The sequence below is a fragment of the Phycodurus eques genome, chromosome 21, assembly GCF_024500275.1.
Source record: "Phycodurus eques isolate BA_2022a chromosome 21, UOR_Pequ_1.1, whole genome shotgun sequence".
In the NCBI taxonomy this organism is placed as follows: domain Eukaryota; kingdom Metazoa; phylum Chordata; class Actinopteri; order Syngnathiformes; family Syngnathidae; genus Phycodurus; species Phycodurus eques.
In genome coordinates this window covers 662876-686499 of record NC_084545.1, presented here as the reverse complement: position 1 = coordinate 686499, position 23624 = coordinate 662876, and the positions used below count along the sequence as shown (strand labels likewise).

Here is a 23624-nt window from a genome sequence, read left to right as displayed (position 1 = left end):
GGCAACCTTAAAGCGGCAGAAGCAGCAGCCTGATGCTCAGCGCGAAGCTTACATTCATGACAACAGTGCACCAAGTGAGTCCCCGCAGGCTGTCTGACAGGCAGCGGCCAGCCATGCATTTGTGCGCACAAAATAAAAATAAAATGTTGAGATTGGTGGCGACGGGATGACCGCACTTGCCGTGAGCTTCCCTTTGGAAAAGACTGCAGACAGTTATGCCTTGTTGGGCAATTGAAAAGAAAAACACTCACCGACCACTTCAATAGGTGCACCTTGTCACCGTCTACCAAGGAGCAGGTATGACATTCAAAAGGTTGTCATGCTCTAAAATATTGAAACAAACTTGCTCATGCAAAGAATTTGAGTTTTTACTAAAAAGGAGAATCCTTTAAAGTTTCGCAGCACGTGCTTTCTCTTCGGCATTCAACTGGGCTTTGATATCGCAGCCAAACGCCGCCCTGAGAGGACCTTATGCAGCAAAATATGGGGGAAATCACTAGAAATCAACACTGGTAAAGGAATCTCTCTGACTGGACCTGTGTGTTTTTGCCAAGGCAGAATTTCTCTTCCAAGGTGGTGCTGGTGTACCTAATGAAGTGTCCGGCTGGGCTTAATCGTGACCTACCTCCTGGCATCCTAAACTAGCGTCGTTACGTCTCGACTCACCTTTGACTTGGCCGAGTCACTGGTGGGAGAATCTGCGGAATAAAAAAAGAAGAAGAAGGTCAAAAAGGAAAAAAAAAAAATAAACCTGATGGAGAAGCGTCGCGTGTTGATGGCGTGTGAAGAGCGCACAATGACGTCAGACACAATAGCGAGCACGCACGCACGCACGCAGGCCATGCTGTACACAGCGGTACACTCAAAACGGTGAAACAGCGCCCCCTGCCCAGACAACTTGAAGCGTGTGAGCACAAAAAGCGTGAAGTGAGAAGTGCGAGACGTGCGATGGACACAAACGACACGATGCCTCGACGCTAACGCTTTAGCTACGTGCGTTCACATTCACGATAGCTTTTTAGTGCGTTTGGCCCAAAACAAATAAACACGCAAAAACAGCCGAGCAAAAAAGGCATATATTTGTGTTTTTATAGCATAATCATTCACACTGGTCAAATAGCTATTGTTGCACTGGTCTGTATTGTTTGTTTCCTAAAAAGAAGACAAACTATTGGTGTTGCACTCTTCTAAAATGAAAATAGAAAAGTTGCTATAAGTCAAAAAAATAGAATGAGTGAAAATGCGGACTCGTTTTACAGATACACTGCACTGAAATGTTTGTCATTTTCCCTTTACAAATATGAGGATTACATCTTGCAGCGAACACAAACGCCAAATTCACCGTCTCCCAAAAATGTGAACATGACACAAATCGATTTTTAATACAGAAATTTGGTAGGAATTGGCCTTCTGAAAAGTATTTCCCAATGTGTTTATTGAACATGTAGCGAGTTTCCCTTTTTGAATAGAACTACCGAAATAAACGACGGTCTACGACATTCTCATTTATTGAGACCCACCATTAAACATTTATTCATTGTTGTTTATTTTAAAAGCTTTTATTTGCCGCAGAATTTTCATTTTTTGAGTTTTAACTTTTTCAAATATGTTCTTGTTTATGCAAAATCCATGTTTATTGGATGCAAGGTATTTGGTTGTATTCCATGTTTTAAATTTTGTCTGTCCTTGTTTGGTATTTTTTTTTAGCAATTTGCTTATTTGGTTTAAGTAATCTTGATGTGTATTGATGGAAAATGATTTATCATGGAAACAGTATTACATTTTTTTACATTCACATTTTAAATATGTACAGTATCTCACAAAAGTTAGTCCACCCCTCATTTTTGTTGGGTGAATATGTTATTGTATCTTGTAACCTGTGGAAGGTAAGTTAAGTCAGTGCTGGAAAATGATGGCGGCCATAGAAAATATTGACACGTTGGGCCCAATTTGGACATTTTCACTTCGGGGTGTACTCACTTTTGTTGCAAGTGGTTTAGTCATGAATGTGACGTTGACACAAAACAATGGACACAGTGGTTGCCATGACAACAGTGATGTGATGTTGGGGAGAGTGGGGGTCACAGAGGGGCTCGCCCTATGAGGAGAGAGGACGCCACACGAGACAGGAAGTGTCGGGAGGGGCTAGGGGGAGGAGCCTCGAATGGGTCCCGGCATCCACCTAATGTGGTCGTGGGCGTCGGTGTTAAAACTTTGCGCCCAGTGTGCCCCTCTGCGCCCCCTGCAGTACGGATGACGGTACGACGGGCGGGACCATACCGTGCCGTCTCCCCCGCGGGCCAGCTAAGAAACAGTGAGGAGAGACAGCGGAGAGCCGTTTTCAGACAGTCGTTGCGGCTATACGCCCACAGAAAACCCACCACAGGGGGCGCCGTACTGTACCGTGTAGCTGCTTTCTTGTTTGTTTTTTTTCCTCTTTATTTTTGTTACCCTTTTTTCTTAAAAGAACTGCGGGTTCCGGCAGACTAGGCAGCTACACCGCGGGCAACAATCCTCCTTCTTCCTACAGTTCCAGTTGTCCATCACGGACACTATAGAGTCCATCAGTGACATCACGGCGTGATAGACTCCGCCCACTTGGCCTGTGTCAAGATCAGTACGTGTGAAAGGCGGCAAAGCCTTTAGGACACCCGACAGAGCCTCACTAGTAGAGACAGAAGGATCGAGAGGAGGCCTTTTGACTGGGAACACTGCAAACAACATTAGTCACACATAGCGGCGGCAGCAGCGGCGCAAAGCGGGGAAGCTCTCGAAGCAAATCGAGAAGAAGCAGCCACAATTTATCGCATCCCGTTGGTCGCCCGTGCCGATAAACTGAAAGCCACACGGGCCCGCGCTTTTCAAGGTTTCCCAGCCTTCGCTGTGAGCCAAGGCACATATTGCGCAGCAGAAAAACCTCACGGCAGACAACCAAAGAAAAAAAAAAAAAAAAAAAAAAAAAAAGGATAAGAGTGGTAGTTTGAATTACAAGCGGGTTTTTCTTGTTCCCAGCCATCCCTTGGTTGGCCGATGCGCCTTCAGCGCTTTCGTGAACGGGACGAGCGGCCAAACGCGCAATTACAAAATGAAAACGCTCGCAAGGAGCATGACTAACCGAAGGGAATAAACCGACTGACTGTGGGCTCCTGATGTCCCACGCTAGGCCACGCCCCCTTAAGGTACACATTAACACACAGATACGCCAGTGTCCTACTTTTGGCTTAATTATTCGTCATTAACATTCAGTTTTACTGATTTATTTTACAATCCAGTGCTATTTGTCTTGATTAAGCAGTAGGTCGTTGAGTCACAATGTTATTATTTTTAACCTGCGTGTGTGTGCGCGCGCGCGCATTTCGGTGTGGTGGGAGGGGTTGATTTGGATTTTAACCACGTAAAACACTTTTTACTGTATGAAAAGCGCTTCATTAGAAATAAAGCGCTTCATTAGAAATAAAGCCGAACGGATTTAACTCATTCACTGCGAGTTACTCCCAGTTGACACTGACATTTTAACGTCTAAAGCCGTCAGCGAATGTGTGAAAAAACACAAACAAATTGTGGTGGTCTTTCGAGGGCGGGAACAGATTAATTAATGGGGAAAACTGAATTGACAACATAAAATTTGACCAAGCGAAATCCATAAATTGAAGCACGCGTAAGTCAAGGCACCACTGTGAAATTGTTTTCTTGCCGCGGCAGAGTGGTTGGGAATTGCCGGTGTACGGTGCGAGCGGAGTCATCGGAGAGAAAAAGAGTCAACGGGCCGGCGCGACGACGACGGGGCGGGGCGGCGCCGTTACCTGACACTTCGCCCTGCGGCGTGCCCGTGCGGCCGATGTTGGTCAGCAGGTGGTCGATGTTGGGCACCGGCTGCGACTCCACGGCGCTCTCCTCGTGCGACGCCGTCTGCGGACACGCAAGAGTCGACACCGTATGCGTCTTTTCCGAACGTTTGGGACCGATCGGCGGCAGAAAAGTCATCGACTGCCGCTGACCTCAACTGAAACGATGACAAAAACTTCCGCCACCGGATACGCCCCAAAGTGTTGTTGTTTTTCCTCGATTTCCTCAAATCGACTATACCGCTCCTCTTCGATCCTGGCACTTTTTGGTGAGAGAAGCGGGCGGGGCACCGTGGAAAGCGGTGGGTAGAGTAGCCACAAATTGTACTCAAGTAAGAGTACTTTCACTTAATATGACTCAAGTAAAAAGTATGTAAAAAGTATATTCCAGAGAGTCAAAAAGTATTTTGCGAAGGGAAAAAAAAACAACTATTCAAGTGCCGAGTAACTGGTGAGCAACTTCTGATTTCCTTTTTTGATCAAAGCATAAACGCCAACGAGACAAAAATATAAAATGGGAACGTGAAATTTCAGATATTGCCCGATAATGTCACTTTAACTGAAACAATAACACTTTTTAATAATAATAACAAAATAACAAAAATTAAGGTCAATTCTGCCACAAGAATTTGTCTTAAATGGGGATGCGCGAGTACTGACAACAGGAGTCTACTTTATCGAGCTGACACCGGCTTTATTTCAAGGTATCGGGTACTCGTGAAGGCTACTGATACCAACCAGCGATACTTAAGGCAAAAAAAATATATATAAAATCTGACATCAAATAAGTCCTCCTCGCCAGTAGTTGGCGCTGCACTGCGGCCGTTTGACACATCTGCGAATCATCGCGTGCATCAGAAAGCAAGAAAGGTCTTTGTTGATAATTATATGCCGTTGTGTTCCATTGAAATTTAAGGCATCAAAAATACTGATATTATCAGTACTCGGTATTGGTGAGTGAATACAAAAAAAAAAAAAAGTGGTATTGAACATCCCTAGTTCCAAATTTACTGTCTTCGTTTCCACTCATTAAACAGCGCAACAAGCTCACCAGGCAGAGATTACAAAACCGGAGCCAAGATTCGAACCCAAAATCTCTCAACTGCGAGGCAGATGGTGACAATCGCTACTTCAACTGTGTAATGTCCAAATTTGCATACTGAGATTAAAAACAAGCGATGCTCACCACTGGATCGCCATTGCCGTCTTCAGTGAAGAACCAGTCGTACTGCGCAATAAAAAAAAAAAAAACATTTTAAAATGTACAACATGAAAATATTAAAAACAGATTTTTAGGGGCGGTGGGGTGGCACTCACATTCTGAATGAGGGTCTCCACGATCTTGTACTGGTCGGGCATGTGCGTCACCATGTGGGTCATGTTGTCCTCGGTGGTGCGCACCAGCGTCGGACCGAACACGATGGCCAGGTTCCTCGGCTCCATCTGGAATGAGGAGCGTCTCGTCACTTATTCTCGCTGCTGAAGAAGCACAAAAAGAACAAACAGAAGAAGAAAGTGTGCCTTGTTCTTCTCAGAGTTGTCTGCGACGGTTTTCAGATGAGCTGAGAGGAACTTGAGGGTTTCGAAGTGATGATCGGGAAGTTCGCGAAGCTGAAAAAAGACACAACCAGACGTCGGAAAACGATCCCTGAGCAATCCACGATGGGCGCCAACAAAAGCAGACACGGAATTTGGACCGAGCCGAGCGGGAAACGATCAAACGACCCACCAGCCGCTTCAGCACTTTGAGCCTCTCCACGGGGTTTTCTATTCTGTTGGCCTCGATAAAGTCAGCGTACCTTTCTGCAGGTCCAGAGGGGGGGGAACAATACAAAAATTACAGCTCAATTTGTCCACTAGAGGCCAGCAAAAACACACGAGGAGACAAAAGCACGTACCGTTGGTGAAGAGCGGCTCGGGGAGCTTGCGGAAGAACGATTTGAGCAAGCTGCTGATTACGTTGAGATCTCGCCATTTCTGCAAAGCCGCACACATTGACAACAATGATCAATGGTGGGAAATTACGAAAAGGATCAATTCCACCAAATTTATACCGAAACAAACGGCAGCTCAGCGGTAAGAATCACTGCTATTTCCAAGCGTATTGGTGGTCTGATGATTCCACGTTTCCAGTTGACGACTCGACTCCCCGAAAACTCACTCAGTAGCGCCCCCCCGCTGCGGACAGTTAGAAAAACGGAGTCCCTGACGCCACTTTCACCGATCGACACGACATGTCTATGAAAACAAGACGCACGAAAAAGTCTCAAGGTGGGCCGTTTTGGTTTGAAGAATCTGTTTGATGCAAATGTGCATCAACTTGCAACTTTGATCAACTTTTGTGCTCTTTGTTTTTAAATGTTTTTATGCTGCCTTTTATTTCCTTTGTCGACATTTTCAAATGCTTTTAACGGTGTAAAGCACATTGCGTTACCTTGTGTAGGAAATGCGCTATCGGAGTAAATTTGTTTTGCTTTAGGGCATTCTCCCAAATAAACGCAGATCAGCAGTACAGTTCCGAGCCAGACAGGCGATGATAAATTACCAAACCTTTTTGCCGAAGTCGTGTAATGTGGGCGGACCTAAAGTCAGTTATTGGGGTTGGAAGCGGCCGGTTCCCTGGCTCAAACTAGTACGACAGCCGGACGAGGCCCGACCGAAAGCAGACCTGCGAGACGCCGAGACGGGCGACGATCGATTGCCGAGCTTGACTGGCCGAGGCCGCGGAATGCGGGCGCAGCACGGCGTCAAAATTTGATGGCGGATCGGCCGTGAAAAAAGGGCTGCGGCGCCCCCTTGAGTAACTGGTGAGCAACTTCTGATTTATTTTCGCAGCTATTTTTGTCCGACTCGCCGAGATGCGGCGCGATTAAACACGATGCCTCGCCAAGGGTTTCGTTTTACGGGTTTAGGGGCTGCGGCGTGTGACTTTAAAAGCTGCTCTGACGTGGATGGGTGCAAAGAGATAAAAAAAAAAAAAACAGAAAGAAAAACAGCCATAAGGATGAGGTGACGCACGTCGTCCTGGATGTCGATGTCGTGCAGGCCCTTGCTGTTGAGCTCGTCCTGCATGTTGGAGATGGCGGCGTTGTTGCCCGGCACTCTGTAGATGCCCGTGTACTCCAGGCCTCGCTCCTCCACCAACTTGCAGCACACCTCCACGATCAGCGGCACAAACTGCAGCGCACAAACGCGCCCGCCAAGTGATCAGTGGCGCAAAAGTGGACCAAACAACAACAGAGGGCGCCATCAGCCCCCGATTCGAGACCTTGTTGTCGTGCGCGGGAGGACAGTCGTCCAGCCGCACGCCGAACGTGACCCCGGGCGACGGTTTCTTCTCGAAGGGTTTCCTCATCAGGCCCGGGATGCCCTTCCTCCACGGCCCTTTGTCCTTGGGGGGGCTGGCGTCGTCTGCAGGGAGAAGCGGAGCGTGTTCGTTGCCTCAAATTTGCTTTGTTTAGCCGCCGCAGAGCGGCACCGGAACGCCAAACTATTTTCTCGCCACTAATGTGCCACCGGGTGGCACCAAAGCATTACTGTTATTCCTGAGTACAAAAACAGTGAATAGGTGAGTTTTTCAGTCAATAACGGAGGATAGGCTACCAAAATAAAAACAAATCCCCCCCAAAAAATCTGTTCTGGAATAAAAAGTCACCCATCATGGAGCATTCTGTTTGACCATGCAGCTCACCAGGACAGGTTTGGAAAAACAAAAAAACAAACAAAAACAAACCCCCGCACGGCTGACCTTTGTGGGTGTTCTTCTTTTCCTGCTCGGGCTTGGGCGAGTGCGGGCTGGGAGTTTTGGCGTCTCCTTTGCCCCCCAGCAGGCTCTGGCGGATGCTCAGCGACTGGCGAGACGAGCGCGGCGACGGCTCTGTCCTGCTGCCCGTCGGGCTGAGGGAGAGACGCAACGTCCTCAGCGGGACCCACCATCACAAATTCCCACCGGACCAGAGCTCCTCTGAGGCGCGCTTCGCCCCCGCCCGCCGTCTCTTACCTCATCAAGGTGTTGTACTCTCGGATCTTGCGGCTGATGAGGTCATGGCTCGTGAAGGCCGCGGTCTAAAAAAAAACCCCCAAAAAAACAAAGGCTGAAGTGCAAGCGGGTGGCAACGTCCTCAGTCTCACTCACGGGGGAACTCTGCTCGCTATATCATCGGGCTCGCACTGGAATAACATTGCCAAGATGCGAGCGCGCGCACAACTTATTTCAACTCCAGAGCAACTTTGTTCAGAGCAATTCGGGAATTTCATCACATTTGTAATAATTATTACACAGGATATATGCAGTACCTGTAAATACTGCATACAATACAAATACATACAATTATTTGGGGGGGAATTGTAAATTATTACATATAATCATATATTGCTTAAATTCATTGTTTATTATTAACAATATTAACAATTATTTATTATTAATTGTAATCTTTTGGGGAAATGTACTTATTATGTTAGTCTAATAAAGACATTTTTTGGGGGGTAATTTTCATAACATTTTAATTAATAATGTAGAATTTTAGAATTTTAAATATTTTTCAATTGTCTTTCCACTTTCAGGGAAAGGTTTATTATCATACATACTTTAAATATGTATACTTTAGTACATTTTTTAATGCATGAAAATATTAAAAAATTATTTTTATTTGATGGCAATTCATAAATTTATTCTTAATTTATGGTGTCAGTTATTATTTTGCCACACATTTGTAAAATGTAATGACATTTTTAGGGACTTTCAGGGACATTTTTATGAATAACCAGCTACCATTTGAGATACTTTATCAACTGTCCAGCAATACAAATGTTTTTACATAGGCAATAATAAAAAACCACAACATATGAGAGTAAAAGAAGTCTTGGGATTCCCGTTGAGATGTTGAAGGCCTGGGGAAGGGGGGGGGGGGGGACGACGACGACGACACTTCCTGTTCGACGACGACACTTCCTGTTCCTGTTCCTGTTCCGTTGCCAACTGGTCAAAAGGTCTCACCTGCTCGTCCGGGTCGCCGCTCTGCTGGATGACGCGGATCCAGGCCAGCATGTCGTCGCGGTCCTCGGCCTGGAACAGGTACTCGCGGTCGGACGTGGTGAGGCGCAGCACGTTCTTGCGCTTGGTGTCGCTGTAGGAGATGTCGACGAGGCAGGCACGCACGCTGATTGGCGGCGGCTCGTCCGCCCGCCCGTCCTTCTTGTCTTTGTACAGGCACAGGTGGTGGCCCCTCAGCACGGCGTACATCTGCTTCCAGGGACGCATGCCGCCGCCCACGCGCTGCGGAAAGCGGGTCGGACACGACAGCGGCGCTGTGAGAGGCCTTGCGTTCAAACTGACACCGCAGATTTCCCAAAAACACCAGAGGAAAGTGCTACCCTGACATTTATATCGCACCGAGAGCGAAGAGTCGCATATAATAGATGCCCATTAAAATGAAATGAAATTAAAATTACTATTATTATTATTATTTTTTTTTTTTTTAAACCCAAATCATTCTTGTTTAACTGGGAATTAACTGTCACAAAAAGCTTTTTGGGATTGGTTCCCCCCAAAAAAGAAGAAAAAAGAAAAACTGAAAAAAAGATTGGAGAAAAATGTGCACAGAAAATACTTAAAAAAAACAAACACACATGCGTGAATAGGTGAATCCGCGGGTGCCGAACGGCGAGCATGCGGGTGTACACCGTAATCATGCACATTCACCGTAGGAACATTGCCGCATTAGTTAAGACGTTGATTGAATATTTCTACGAGCCCCAATTTACAGTTGCGCACCTTCGGTGCAGAAAGCATGCAGCGTAATTGAGAGCAAGAAGAAGAGGCAGAGAAGGTCCCCAACTAAGCCCCAGCAACAGTTGTCGTCCCCGCAGAGCAGGGAGGATATCTGTCGCCGAGTATTGTACGATAGCATTAAGCTAGCGGACTTTGTTTGGGCAAAATGATACGGTTTGCTCGATTTTGGGGTTTAATGATACAATGCGGCGGCACGGTGGACGACTGGTTCGAGCGTCAGCCTCACGGTTCTGAGGACCCGGGGTTCAATCCCCGGCCCCGCCTGTGTGGCGTTTGCGTGTTCTCCCCGTGCCTGTGTGGGTTTTCTCCGGGCGCTCCGGTTTCCTCCCACATCCCAAAAACATGCATGAATTGGAGACTCTAGATTGCCCGTAGGTGTGACTGCGAGTGCGACTGGTTGTTTGTTTGTATGTGCCCTGCGCCAGTTCAGGGTTGTACCCCGCCTCCTGCCCGATGACAGCTGGGATAGGCTCCGGCGCGCCCGCGACCCACGTGAGGAGAAGCGGCTCAGAAAATGGATGGATGGATGATACAATGTTCAATGGCTTTGTGTGTAATTTTTTACGCTAACCTTCAATTGGGAGGCACAAAATAAGCGGCTTGAAGCCAGCACACTTTGGCTCTCATTTATTTTTCTTCTTTTCACGTCTTCAAAGTGATTTCATACAATAGTCTCGGATTCCGAGCCAGTGAGAGTGAGAACAGATGCTTAGAAGACTTGAAAGTTGAAGTGTTTTAATTAGATTAAATGTGTTTCAAAGCATATGGGAGGGGGAAAACTATATATAAAAAAAAAAATATTTGAGACAATTTTGGTCACCCTACTCTTGATATTACACGAACAGCGTTTTTACTGTGACACACCAATCTGATCTGACATGTTGCGTAATAACGGCGCTTTAGGTCACTTTCACTCCGCACCTTTCCCTTGTCGGTATTCAGCTGCTTGAAATGCAGCAGACCCTCCCGAGCGGCGTCGCAAAAGATATCGGACGATGAATCCCTCCTGGATCCGGAATCTTCCGATGACCTGTCCACCGCCTGTGGTGGACAAAATGTCTCTTTTAAGTCAGTACAATGTTGCAGGTATTGAGTCCATCTTTTTGTTTAGGTGTTTGTGTGTGTGTGTGTGTGCGCGCTGGTGGCCAAGCTGGACTCGCCTTCCTGAAGCCTTTCAGCCCAGCTATCAGGGACCTCCTAGACAGGCACAAAATGTCCAACAATGATTGGGAAACGCTTTCTTTTCGGAATTCGACATTTCTGTCAGCCGCTAACACTCACCCCGCGCTGTCTTCCCGGTAGTTATCCAAGCCTTCGTCGCAGGACAACGAGCGCTCCGTTTTACCCCCGGAGTCCGACTCGATGACGGTGAGCCGCAGGGAATCTGTTCAGAGCGCGATATCGTTACGACATTTAACAGCTCGAGTGGACAAGTGTCGCAGAGATCTGCGAATCCGTCTTACATCGTCAAAAACAACATTTCGACATTCCTTGTAGGAGAAATTACAGATTACTACAATTCAGTTGCAGACATCCGGTATATGAATTATGGATATCTGCAAGGGAATTGTAGATATCTGTCTTTTTGCTGCTTGAGATATCAACAAATGGATTCTGATTAGTCATAAATATATTTAGCGAGCTGTTAAATGTTTTAAAAAATAAATAAATAAATAAAATTAAAATTAAAAAAGCCCTTGTCATAGGTTGCAACAGCGAGAGCGACAGACTGGAGGAGTCACAGAATGCCGTCCTAGGAATTTTTTATGAATTTTGCCATTCAGCTCCTTGTTAGAGAACAGCAAGCTGTGCAAAAAGTACTCGAAAAAGTTAAATTTAGTTCACTTGTAAGGTTAAAAAACAAACAAACAAAAAAAAAACTACTTTTCAATTAGACAAGAAGAGTGAAGAGGCAATTTTTTCAGATACTGGGATATTGGTCGCCCTCGAAAAAATATGTGGGGTGAACATTTATATTGATCCTAAAATGTCGCCGAAACGTCGACTAGCCCAACTAGTACCATGGTCGTGCGACATGTGGCGGCGCACCAGCGGCGAGGTGGCCATGACGGGCGTCGTAGAGATGACGGCCGAGGCCGGAATGTTGATCGTGTCCACGTCCAGGCTGGGACTGGAGGGTTCGTCTGCGGACAAACACAGATTTCAGTCCTTCAGATCTGGGCTAGTCGCCAGAAAACACCTCAGCAAGTGTGAGCGCGGTCACACAGGGAATTCATCGGAAAAGACGACAATTAAGTATAAATGAGTCATATGGATAACGTGGGACAAAAAAAAAAAAAAAAAAAAAAAAACAAAAGAGAGGTGGCAATAGTACCCACATTCTGTACTTGTGGAGGAAAAAAGGGAGTACTCGAAGCACAGACACGTGAAAAATATACTTAAGTGCTATCACAAAATATTTCGCTTTTTTTCCAAAATATTACCACCACTGGAAAAAAGGGGAACAGGAAACGATATCACCGCCGCCATCAGGACAACGCGCGTTACTTGGGTTTCTTTTCTTCAACGCGGCGGCGGGAAACGCGAGACGCTTGGCTCGTGCGCTGCCGTTACCGCAAGGCTTAAATGACATCACGCTGACATCAAACACCTCCAGGAACGCTTTATTACCAAGGCGCTCAAGTAGAACTCGCTTACCTATGAAGGGGATGGAGTCCAAGGAGTCACCCGGGTCGCGGGAGCCTCTCCTTTGCCGAGCGCCCCCCGGCCTCCTGAGATGCGGCTCCCTGCGGCTGTCGGTCCAACACGCCACGGCGTCGGCAGAACCGGCTTTGACCAACGGCGGCGACTTCTGGCTCACGGCGCCTCGGTTGTCACAAACGGCAAAGACGTAGGACGGCGGGCGCGCGCGAGCAGCTCCTGAGTTTTTGTCCTTTCTCAGGACCACCGCCGTCGCATCGAGTCCTTCCACGGCCTGAGCCGGACCGCCATTAGTCCGTACAGAGGCCTTTGGCTTTTGGCTCCCAGCTCCACAGGTGACGCCGCCGCTTTGCGTGGGGATTTTATACGAGGGACCCGAACAAGACGAAGACCTGGCCGCCAAACTGGCTTCGGACCTGCTGTCCATCTTCAGACTGTCAGCCCGAGTCCGGAGCTCCAAGTAGCCCACGTGGTTTGCGGCGATGCGAGTTCTTCGCTCTTTCTGCAAGTCCGGGGTCTTGGCGCCAGCTGAGGGGTCCGCAATTGAATTTTGAACAGGCAGCCGCGAGGGCCTCGTAACGTTGCCGTCCGGCCTCAACGGAGGTTTGCCGCACGTTCGATCTGCTAAAGAAGAGTTTGATGCGCCCTGTGCGGCGAGACCGCGGTTGAGATGAGGGAAAGTTCTTTGGCTCGCTCCCTGCCTGCTGGCTCTGGCTTCCTCGCCCTGGCAAAGCAGGAGACGCTCCTCCAAACCCGCCCGGTCTGCGGCGCCGAGCCCGCGTTCCTCTGCGGGCCGCTGGCCCAGGTAGTCGAAAGAGCGCGCTCGAGGTTCGCCCGCCCCGGGGCCGGAGAACAGCAGCGCATCTTGGGAAGCGCTCCGGGGCCAGTCGCCCTTCCGCTCCGACCCGCCGAGCCTGTCCTGGGAAGCGCTTCGGAGCGGAGAAGCGCGCGGCCCGCCGTTCGCCCCTCGATCGGTCGATATGCTCCTCCACCTGACCTGAGAGGCCGCCGGCCCTCTCTGGCTGCCGCACGGCGGGGATGCGCGCTGCTGGCTGTAGGCGGAGCTGGAGTCGGCGGCAGCACGCAAACTGTCCAAGCGCTCCTGGATGGTGCGGCAGCCGTACGTGTGGAGCCTCTTGGCGTCGATGTAGTCCTTGTAGGTGGTGTAGTTCCTCCAGTCGATGTTCTGGTGAGGGGAGGACGAGGAGGGGGCCGCGGGCGAGGGCGGGTGGCGCTCGGCTTTGGGCGAGAACGCGTCCGGCGAGGCGGCGGGAGACGCTCGTACCGGGGAGTCGCCAGGGCGGCTCAGGCTCGGTCGAGCACTCGGGGGAGGGCTGAGCGTCGCCGGCGCTGCGGGAACGGACGAAGGATGCGGCGGCTGCGCGCCTGCCGGAAGTGCGGAGACGAGAGGCGCGGGTCCAGGAGAAGGCGTTTCTGCGGAAGGGCAGCACCGGTCGTCCTCAGTCCTGTGGCCGGGGCCCGCCCGAGCCGACCGCTCGGGGGTCGTAGCCGCAGTCCTCAGGTCGTCGCCGCAGACGCTGGCTGGGCCCGAGGGGGGAACTGGAATTTCCACTCGGTAGCTCTTCTCCGCCGCCCCTCCCTGAGCCGCCTCTCGGGGCGCGCTGTTGACGGCGGGGGGCTCGCTCGCCTCCGTCGTCTCGACTTCTATCCGAGGGTAGCATATGGGCGGCGGCTCGGGGATGTTCCGGGCGTTTCCGCTGTAGGCCGCATTTCCTTTGAGGTACGCGTCCTGAGAATACGCCTGCAAGAAGAGAATATACGGGACAGGGTATCACTTCAGCTGCCTGGCGACACGGAGGTAAAACTTCACACCAGCGACAAGATGGATCCTGGTGCGTTGATTCAAAGGCAAACGTAAACCCCTTTCACACGGCCTTACTGCATCGCAGGCCTCACGGAAGAGCCGGATTGATTCGGTTTTCCTTTTCAGACACAACGCGCCGAAGCTTTTGTGGCGGCTTTGCGCATTCAGATAATTAGATGCGGGGCGTGGGCAGCGTGGGTGTTTAACTTTACGCTTCGCTTACACACTGGCACTGCGTCTCTGTTCCGCCTCCGATGACACAAATTCACTTGGGAACACTTCAACCCCCCCCCCATCTTACATCGATTTCCTAAACACAGGACGACAAGCCAGGAAAAAGCCAGGCCAAACATGCTAACTGCAGCGCTAAAAAAAAACACGACAAAACACTTTGATGTCTCAGAAAACAAAACTATCAACTCTTAATTTGTCAGTCAATACACGGAAGTGACTCAAGCAGGCTAGTAGGCAGTGAAAGGAGCGAGGAAGAGGGCAGTAGGGCGTTACCCACCTTTCTGGATGGAGAAGATGCCCTGAGGCCAAAGGAGAACAGCCTTTTCGACTTCAACGGCATGAGCCTCGCGAGGGAACGGAATCTGCGAGCGGCCGTCACGGGACCTTACGCAGCTGCGGTTATCGAACTCGCTCAAATGTGCTCGGCCCACACGCAATGATGAAAAATCTCATTCTTAGGATCTCGTGCCCTCCGCGCGTCTAATTTGGGTGGCGGAAATTCGATAGCGATGGGACAAAATAGGCCGAGCTCCCCTTTGGGATATTCTGAAACTGGCTGAAGCGAAAAGAGTCCTGGAAAAGGCGACGTCAATCCAATACGGCAGACTCGCTGACTCTTTTCAGGGACGGCTTCCGGAGGCATTTAGGTGGGACTACACATCGAATGTCATGCAGCGAAGCGAAACTTGCCTTGGGGGCTGAATTAAAAAAAGGAGCGATGGAGTAGCAATGATTCAAACAAGGAAAACAAGCAAAGGGGTTGGTTAGTCGTACGGTTTCCCGTCTTACCAGAGCCGTGATGTCCCTGGAAAACTGCAGTCGGCAGGCGAAAGAAGGCCGAGGAGAAAAAGGGAGTGAAAACAAGTTGACAGGTAAGCACAAAGAAATGGAAACAAAATGCCTCTGATGTCGCGAGACAGCCTAAAAATGAAGCGCATTGTGGCCGGATTAAAGAGGAAGCGTCAGAGGAGCCGCAATGTAGGCCACAATCTCAGTCCCTTTAAAGTAAAACTCGGATATTGGCGGGGGATCGGGACGACCGAGCTCGGACCCGAATAGCCTAAAACTGCGAGTCATTGATGTCTGTACGAACGCCAGTCGGTAAATTTGAGAATATTTTGAAGCGAGACAGCAACGGAGCGGCGGCGGTCGTATACGTGGGCAGCCGACGTGGCGCGGCACGTCCCGACCCCGTCTGCCACGTGTGTCGGCCGAAGGCCCGCGAGAAATTCCATTATTTCCGTGACAACCGGAGCTAACAATTAAGAACATTTCAGTTAGTTGTACCACAGTATATAATCATAACAACAATAACCCAATAAGGAGTCAAAATGAAACGTACACATCAAATAAAATCAAGCCAGTTAGTCACTTTGTTTCGTTGGCCGATGCATCCGGCACATCAAACGCGTCACGAGAACAAAAGGTGCACGGTCCGAACGGCGAGCGTTAAAGAAGAAGAAGAAGAAGAAGAAGAAGAAAAAGTCACCAGCTGCAGAATGTCCTCGTCCTTCGGCATCACGCACAGTTCCAGCGAGGCGCCGCTGCAGCGCCGTCGCAAAAAAAGGGAGGAAAAGGTGAGGGCACCGACGCCGCGATGTCGCCCGGCGGGCGGGCGGGCGGGCGGGCGGCTCACCTGTTCTGGATCAAGGCGATCACCTGCGAGTACGTCTTCCCGATGATGCTCTCGCCGTTCACCTTCACGATGCGATCACCTGCGCGCCGCCGCAAACACATCGTCAGCGCAATTCCGGGCGGCAAATTAGAGTCGACAAGGCCACGATAGGACGACGAGAAATCAAATTAGGGATGCTTCGTCTCTTACGTTGCTCAGAAATCAAGTCAAAGAAAAAAAGGGAAGGCTGTCAGGACCAACCGTAAAAGATTAAGAAGGTTAGCTTTCATCATCAACTAACAGAGGTAAAGAAATCATAAAATAAAGGGCGGTTCTGCTGAATGAGAAATTAATAAATGGGCTGCTGAGATTACTCATGGCAAAAATGATCAATTTGGTGAAATTGAACAAAATAAGGAATGTTTGCTCTGATACATCACTAATAAAACCTCATGAAAAAGCCATTAGGACTAACAATAACAAAAATAAAGAAAAAAATAGAGTAGAAAACGTTAAGGCATTCCTCTAATAAAATAGAATAAAATAAGACCTGTTCGGGGGAAGAGTAATTAAAGCAATTGAATCAAGGCTTCTATGACCGATCGTACAAAATAATAAAGCAAGTCAAATTGAATAATAAAATAAGGCATATTTAGGTCGAAAAATAAAACTTTCTACAAACACGGTAAGAGTTAATTCAGGCTGTTAATGAATAGCGTAAAACAGAATAAAGTATGGCAGTTCGCTCAAATAAGAGGAATATAGTAAAATACAATAAAAAGTTTAGATCTATGATTCATTCATTGAGTACAATAAAAAGATGGGCTTTTAGGACTGACAATAAAAATAATGGAGGACATTTTCATCCAAATCAATTCTGTTGGGTCTAATAATGAACTAATAAATGGAATGCAACAGAATAAGCAAAGGCGTGTTTATTAGGACTGATATTACGAAACATCGTAACGTAAGCTCCGTCGTGCGCGCGCGCGTACCTGTCGAGAGTCCAGCCCGGTGGGCGGGGCCTCCGTCCTTGACTTGCTTGACGAAAATGGTATCCATGGGCTCCAGGCGACTCCGCCGCCTCCCTGCCGAGCGCGCAAAACATTTGCATGACCTTTTGCCGCACGTCTCCTTTGCATTTCATCCATTCACTTTGCTGCAATACATTTGAATAGACCCAATCGGGAGTTCAGCGCCGATTTGTGATTTTCCTCTCTTTTATACTGTACATACTGTACACGTGAATTTGGACAGCTCGTGTCCAGCAGGGGGCAGAAACCCACAGGGACTTCTTCTCTGCCAGGATTTTCTGTGGTCTTAGTTTCTCTTTGCTTTGTTGTTTTTGGATTGTACGCTGATGAAGTGTGTGTGTGTGTGCGTGCGCGCGTGTGTGTGTTTGGTTTCCAGCTCTGCAGTACAAATTGGATTCTACACATTTGCTTGGTTTTTTTTCTCTCCTGACTGTATGACTTAAATAAACTAGAAAACAGATGAGCTTCTTGCTCATTTACCAACTTATTTCTTGCAAATATGCCAAATGAATGATTTTGATGAGACTATTAACACCATTTCCACTGGGGCGCGCTTCACGTTTACGCGTCTGGAACAGAAAAAGAACAAAAAACATCTCCTTCATGATCACTTTATTGCAATAATTTATTAACTCATTAAACCAAAGAGAAGTTTCATATCGAAAAACATGTTTTTATGGTATTTCTGTATCTAAACAACAAAAGCGAGGAGTAGGCTAATGTTATTCTTCCGAGTATTCCGCCGTCACTTTCATCTTCTCCACACACACCTGAAACGGAAACGGGGGTGCTTTGACGACGGCGGACGACATGAAAACAAAACGCGCAATCGCGTCTCGTGCGTTACCATGAAGAGGGAGCGGCAGGTTTGCACGCGCGGCAGTCCGAACGCAACTTGACTTTGGGAAGTGGAGCAGAAACAGCTTGGAACATAAGATCGAACATAAAACAAGAAACACAATAATAGACGCACATTTTCTCATTAGAATGTATAAGAAGACACAAAGAAGACGCTTGTTGCGCCGATATTCTCCACCAAAGAATGTCACGGCTAAAACGCTGTCAACAGTTCACTAAGCTAGGGGACATTTGTTAGATGCCGTGATATGCTTTGGCCTTTAAATATACAATGTTTCATTCTCTCTTGTTTTATGTGTCAGTTTTAGAATAAACTTCAGCTGTGCGAAGCAAATAGCTTGAAGCAAGCACACTTTGTCTCTTATTTGGAGTCTCCTTTTCCCTTCCTCAAAGTGACGTTATACGATCGTCTCGCATTTCTTCCCAACGAGACCGAGAACAGGCACGAAGAAATACTTGTACTAAAAAGTGTTGTTTTTAGCGTGTCGGAAGGATACAATTATTTGATTGAAAAGGGAATTTATGTTGTCTCTCTGTCTTCCACATTTTCACCTTACGCCGGTGGGTCTGAAATGCCGTTTTTCTAAAAGTCCTTCGTACAGGGAAATTTAACAGTACCCCAAAAAAAAAAAAAAAAAAAAAAAGAAGAAGGAAAAAGCCCACTTGACAGCGCTCCATCACAACAACACACAAACGCCGACCCAAAACACTTTTTCCACCAAGGGCAGGAAAGCCTGGAATCTCAAAGAGCAAAAAAACGGCCGGTGGAAAACAGGATTTGCGCTCACATCGCTGAGAGCACACGGCCAATGAATGGGTCACTTGTCGAGCAAAAAAAACTCCAAAAAAAACCCCAAAAAACAAAACAAAGAAAAAACAACATTCAGCGACAAACATCTGGACGGAGAGAAAAAAATGTTGGCTTTCCTCTTCGCTTGTTGGCTTTTACAACGTTTTGAAGATGGAAACGTTTGCGGGTCAACGGCAAGTAAACAATGACAAGATATTAAAATCATCTGGTCAACATCATCATCATCATCATCTTCAAAGTGTATTTAGCTCATCTTTTTATAAATGTGTATTACTGGCGCTAATATTTTGGTACTTTTAGATTTTTTGGTAAAACAGATGATGGACTCATGATGGACAAAAAAATATTCAATCGCATCTTGTTGTACTTGTTCTCTAATATTTGTGTATTTTTCCTCGTCTATTGTAATATTTTTTTTCCTGACTGTATGACTTAAATAACTGTATGACTTAAATAAACTAGAAAACTATGGGGTTTTTTTTCTAATACTTGTGTGGTTTTAGATATATTTTACAAAAAAGAAAAACAGGTCAGTATCATGACATTATTTTATTCTTAATTTGGGTATTTTTTCTCATCTTTCTTTTTCCCCCCAATGTTTTTTTAATATTTGTGTAAAGTATTTCTTTTCTTACACCTACGGGTATTTTTATTTCTACAATTTCTGTAGTTTTAGGTTAGTTTTGTAAAAACAGAAAATCCTAATGCTAGAAAAAAAATTGTTCAATTGCATAGAGGTATTTTTTAATAATAAAAAAAAAAGGGATTTCTTATTTTCTTGTGTATTTTTAGATAGTTTTGGTAAAAAAATAAAACAGAGAATCGGACGTATACAAATTATTCTAATGCATCTATTTTTTCCCTAAATCATTTTATTATAGTTACACTAATACATATTTATGTAAATATTTTTAACATTTGTGTATTTGTAGATATTTTTAAAAAGACATGACGGGTAAAGTGATTCAATTTTATCTGGGTATTTTTGTATTTTTTCCTAATACTTATGTTTGTCTCATATTTTTGTTTGGTATTTTCAAAAATATTCTAATATTTGTGGATTTTTAGCATAGTTCTGTGAAAACTGATAAGCCTGATGATGGGTACAAATTCTTCTATGTATTTTTTAAAATGTCTAATATTTTTGTATTTTTAGATATTTTCGGCAAATCTTGATACTGATAGATAAAAATACTATAATGCTTTTTTTCATATTTTTTTGTTTTTCTTCTCCTATTTTAGAAATGTTTTGTGTAGTGTTTGTCGAATGCTAACGGCTACGGTTGCAAAATGTTGGAAGGTAAGTTGGAAACGTTTTTCTGGAAATCAACCAATAAACCTAACATTTTTTTCACCTAATAATTGTGTTCTCCAACCTCTATTTTTATATTTTTTTTATTAATTTGTGTACATTTTGTCAATTTAAAACAGATATTTTATTATTATTTATTATATTATAGTGTGTGCGTGTGTGTGTGTGTGTATTTTAACCTAAGACAGTACATTTGTTTACTTGTGCTGCATTTTTGTAGCTTTTTGACTTCAGGACAAGAGGTTCCAAAATTCCTGGGATTTTCAAAATTTGGAAACTTTCCTTGGGAATGTAAGGGTATTTATGTGAATAAACAGGAACACATCAGGAATGTACTCAATTGAAGGTTGGCTCTTAAATAAAAAAAAATAATAACAAAAATCTATTCTAGGATAATATCGCAGATGGCCGACAGGGGGCGACATCAGCAATGTCACGCAGATGGCCGACAGGGGGCGACGTCAGTGATGTCATCTTGTTGACAGTACCGAGGGAAATCAACACGCGTACGACAGGGCGCGAATGGGAATGTATTGGACGGGCCGAGCGCGAAGCTAACAGCAGGATCTTTCATTGGACGCCTCTCGCGGCCAAACTCAAGAGGGAGCGGGACGACGCGGCACGGCTAACGGACTGCCGATCCTCGTTTCATGCAGTACACTACGGACATGTCGAAGCAGACAACGAAAAGGACAAAACACATCGAAGCAGAGGCTGAAAAATACTAAACAAAACATTTTTGTAGTTTTTATCTAATTTATTTCAACATTTTTCCAGAATTTGTTTTCTTTTTTTTTTTGCATTTATCGAATATTTTCTTGTAATAATTGTGTATTTGTCATTGAATATTTGTGTTTTTCATCCAATTTGTCTTTTTTACACCAAATTTTTGGCATTATTTTTTTGGGACATATTTGTGTTGTGCATTTTTATTCATTGGCTTTCAACTCTGCCAGCTGCCTTTGTTTTAGGGTTTTATCTGTTTGTAAAAAAGTGTTTAGCGTTTTATGTTGGATTCTTATTTATGTAAAGCACTTTGTTTTAGCTGTGTTTTTTTTTTTTTTTTTTTAAATGAGCTCTATAAAAACAGTTCAGTTGAATTAAGTTTTCTGTTTGTATTTTTCAGTAGTTTTCAATATTTGTTTCCTGATATTATAATGTCTATTCTTGCTTTCTAATGTTTGTTTCTCATGTACTAGTTGTCCTTTTTCCCTAATTTTGTAGTTGAATTTTTGTCATTTTTTTTAACGTGTGTAATTTTCCATCTAATATTTCTATTTTCTCCATATTTTTAATTATTATTATTATTTTTTTTATTAATATGTTTTCCTCCTAATGTGTGGGTTTTTCATCTCATTTTTTTATGTACCTTGATATTGTTTCTAATATATTTTTCATCTAAAATGTATTATTTTTCCCAAATATTTTGTGGTTTCCAATATTATTTATAACGTTTGTGTATTTTTCATCTAATATTTTTGTCGTTTTCCCCCATTTTTGTGTGGTTTGAAATATATATTTTTGAATAACAAACAAGTATTTTTGTTTTATAATTATGTTTTTCCACCTTAAATGTTTGTCTTGTCCCCCTAATTTTTGTTTTGGGTTCAACCAATTTTTTGTTTCTTCGAATGTGTGTGTATTTTTTTATCTAATACTGCAGAACGATCTAATTGCTGCAGTGGGGGGGAAAAAAATAAATAAATAAAGAAATCACATTTTTGTGTATTTATCAGCGAATATTTTGTCGTTTCTTTTCCACCAAAAGACAAGCTTTTCACACTTACCTCGGCTGCCACTCTCTTCGTCCTAGAGGAAAAAACAAAAAGAGCAATCGTTTTTTTTGTTGTTTTTCTTTAGTGTAGTTCTGACCTCCCAAAAAGCAGAGCAGAGTCGAACGAAGCATGTCGTAAAACTTATTCAAATTTTCACTGGTCGAAGGCGATCGTTGGCCTTCGCTCGGCCGCCAACACAAAGCTAAGCAAAAAAAAAACGTGCATTGCGTAAGCCCCTAGTGACACAAGTCCTCAAATCGCTCGCACATCCCGGATTTTCCTTCGAACGTTTTGATGGCCTTCAAGATGACCCCGAAATCTTGCGATTAGTCCACGGCTCCAGTCCTTAAAAGTCATTTGGAGTGGGCGCGGGTTAACCCTCCCTCGCCGGCTGTGTGGCATAATGGCATATACAGTGGGTATACAAAGTCTACACACCCCCCGTTGAAATGACAGTTTTTGTGATATTAAAAAAAAAAACAAAAAAAAAAACAAAGAGACCAAGATGATTCATATCAAAACTTTTTACACCATTAATGTGACCGATAACATGTACAACTCAACTGTTTGAAAAAAATATTTTCAATAGATTAAGTAAAACTAAACAACTGCGATGGTTGCACAAGTGTGCACACCCTCATTACTGGGAAGGGGGCTATGTTGAGAATAAACCAATCATATTCAAATTCATGTTAAATGGGAGTCAGCGTGCACCCGCCAACATTTATAGTGCCTCGGATTGACCCCCAAATAAACTTCAGATGTTTTAGCGGGCTGTTCCTGACATTTTTTTTTTTGCTTTCTCAAAGAAGCCTGAAGATTTTGTTCTAGCACTGACTGCGATTTGGAACCGTTCATAATCCCTCCACCTTGACGAAGGCCCCAGGTCCAGCTGAGGGGAAAAAAAAAAAAACAGCCCAAAGCATGATGCTGCCTGCCACCGCCACGTGCGGAAAAATGTGTTATGTGCTGAAAACAATATGGAAAAACATAAATAACATCAATTGCGTTGTACAGTTTCCAGGTCACGTTAGAGGAAAACCATTTTTTGAAATGGTCTTTTTTTTTTTTTTTAATATCACCACCACCAAAAAAAAATGGCATTGGAAGAGGGGTGTGCAGACTTCTAATACCCACTGTCTATCTGTAAGGACACAGCCCATGTAAGTGAGTGACTGAGGGTCGATAAAGAGTTTTGAGCTGGCGTTTGTCATTGAAAGACCCCTCCGAGGTGTTCTCATCAAAGCTGTGTCCTATTTATTATGTCAAAGCCTTTCCGTGCTCGCCGGGAATCTGGGCTCATCGTTGGACCCCGCGAGCGAGCGAGCGAGCGATTAGTCGAAAAAGGCAGATTGGCAACGGTCCTCTGTTATCCAGAGGACGACTGGCACTCGTCCCAGGTGGGATCAAGTTGAAGGGCCGAGCAGGAACCTCTGCGCGGCCTCCTTCCTACTTTGTGTTGACGCAAGTGAAAGCAGAGCAATTGCGTCGTTTTCATGTTCTTTACTCAAAACATTTGAGAGTTTCATTCTGAATGTGTGTGTATTTTTCCACCAGTATTTTTACATTTCTTTTGTATTTTCTCTTCAAGTTTCTATTTTACAATCGATGACCATGTAAATATTGTCTAATATTTGGTATTATGTTTAATATCTGTCATAACATTTGTGTATTTCTTTCTGAATATTTGTGTATTTCACATTTCATATTTGTGTTTTTCTTTCCCCAAATATTTCTGTTGTTTTAATCTGAGACTGTGTAAGTATTCTAATATTTTTTGTCATATTTGTGCATTTCTTTCCTCATATTTGTATTATTTTCCATTTGTTTAGAATTTCCTGAAGTACACTGAATTCCGTATTA

At 45.2% G+C, this 23624-nt stretch overlaps 1 protein-coding gene across 5 annotated transcripts in view; it reads right to left on the bottom strand.

Moving 5' to 3' along the window:
* The window catches only part of LOC133396845 (rho GTPase-activating protein 21-like), a 63615-nt gene that overhangs the window by 3535 nt on the left and 36456 nt on the right, over nt 1-23624 (bottom strand). For 3 of the 5 annotated variants that reach the window (XM_061667081.1, XM_061667083.1, XM_061667079.1), the window contains 22 exons: nt 21774-21795; nt 16967-17059; nt 15993-16071; nt 15846-15900; nt 15146-15169; nt 12295-14059; nt 11658-11780; nt 10918-11020; nt 10797-10833; nt 10558-10677; nt 8842-9120; nt 7846-7910; nt 7594-7742; nt 7114-7256; nt 6864-7022; nt 5744-5822; nt 5575-5648; nt 5367-5456; nt 5163-5288; nt 5032-5073; nt 3804-3909; nt 667-698 (listed from right to left, as the gene is read on the bottom strand). In XM_061667081.1, coding sequence (XP_061523065.1) covers nt 667-698; nt 3804-3909; nt 5032-5073; nt 5163-5288; nt 5367-5456; nt 5575-5648; nt 5744-5822; nt 6864-7022; nt 7114-7256; nt 7594-7742; nt 7846-7910; nt 8842-9120; nt 10558-10677; nt 10797-10833; nt 10918-11020; nt 11658-11780; nt 12295-14059; nt 15146-15169; nt 15846-15900; nt 15993-16071; nt 16967-17059; nt 21774-21795 — 3765 coding nt within the window. The remainder of the gene's footprint in view (nt 1-666; nt 699-3803; nt 3910-5031; nt 5074-5162; nt 5289-5366; nt 5457-5574; nt 5649-5743; nt 5823-6863; nt 7023-7113; nt 7257-7593; nt 7743-7845; nt 7911-8841; nt 9121-10557; nt 10678-10796; nt 10834-10917; nt 11021-11657; nt 11781-12294; nt 14060-15145; nt 15170-15845; nt 15901-15992; nt 16072-16966; nt 17060-21773; nt 21796-23624) is intronic. The other 2 variants (XM_061667082.1, XM_061667080.1) reach the window with 2 other exon arrangements.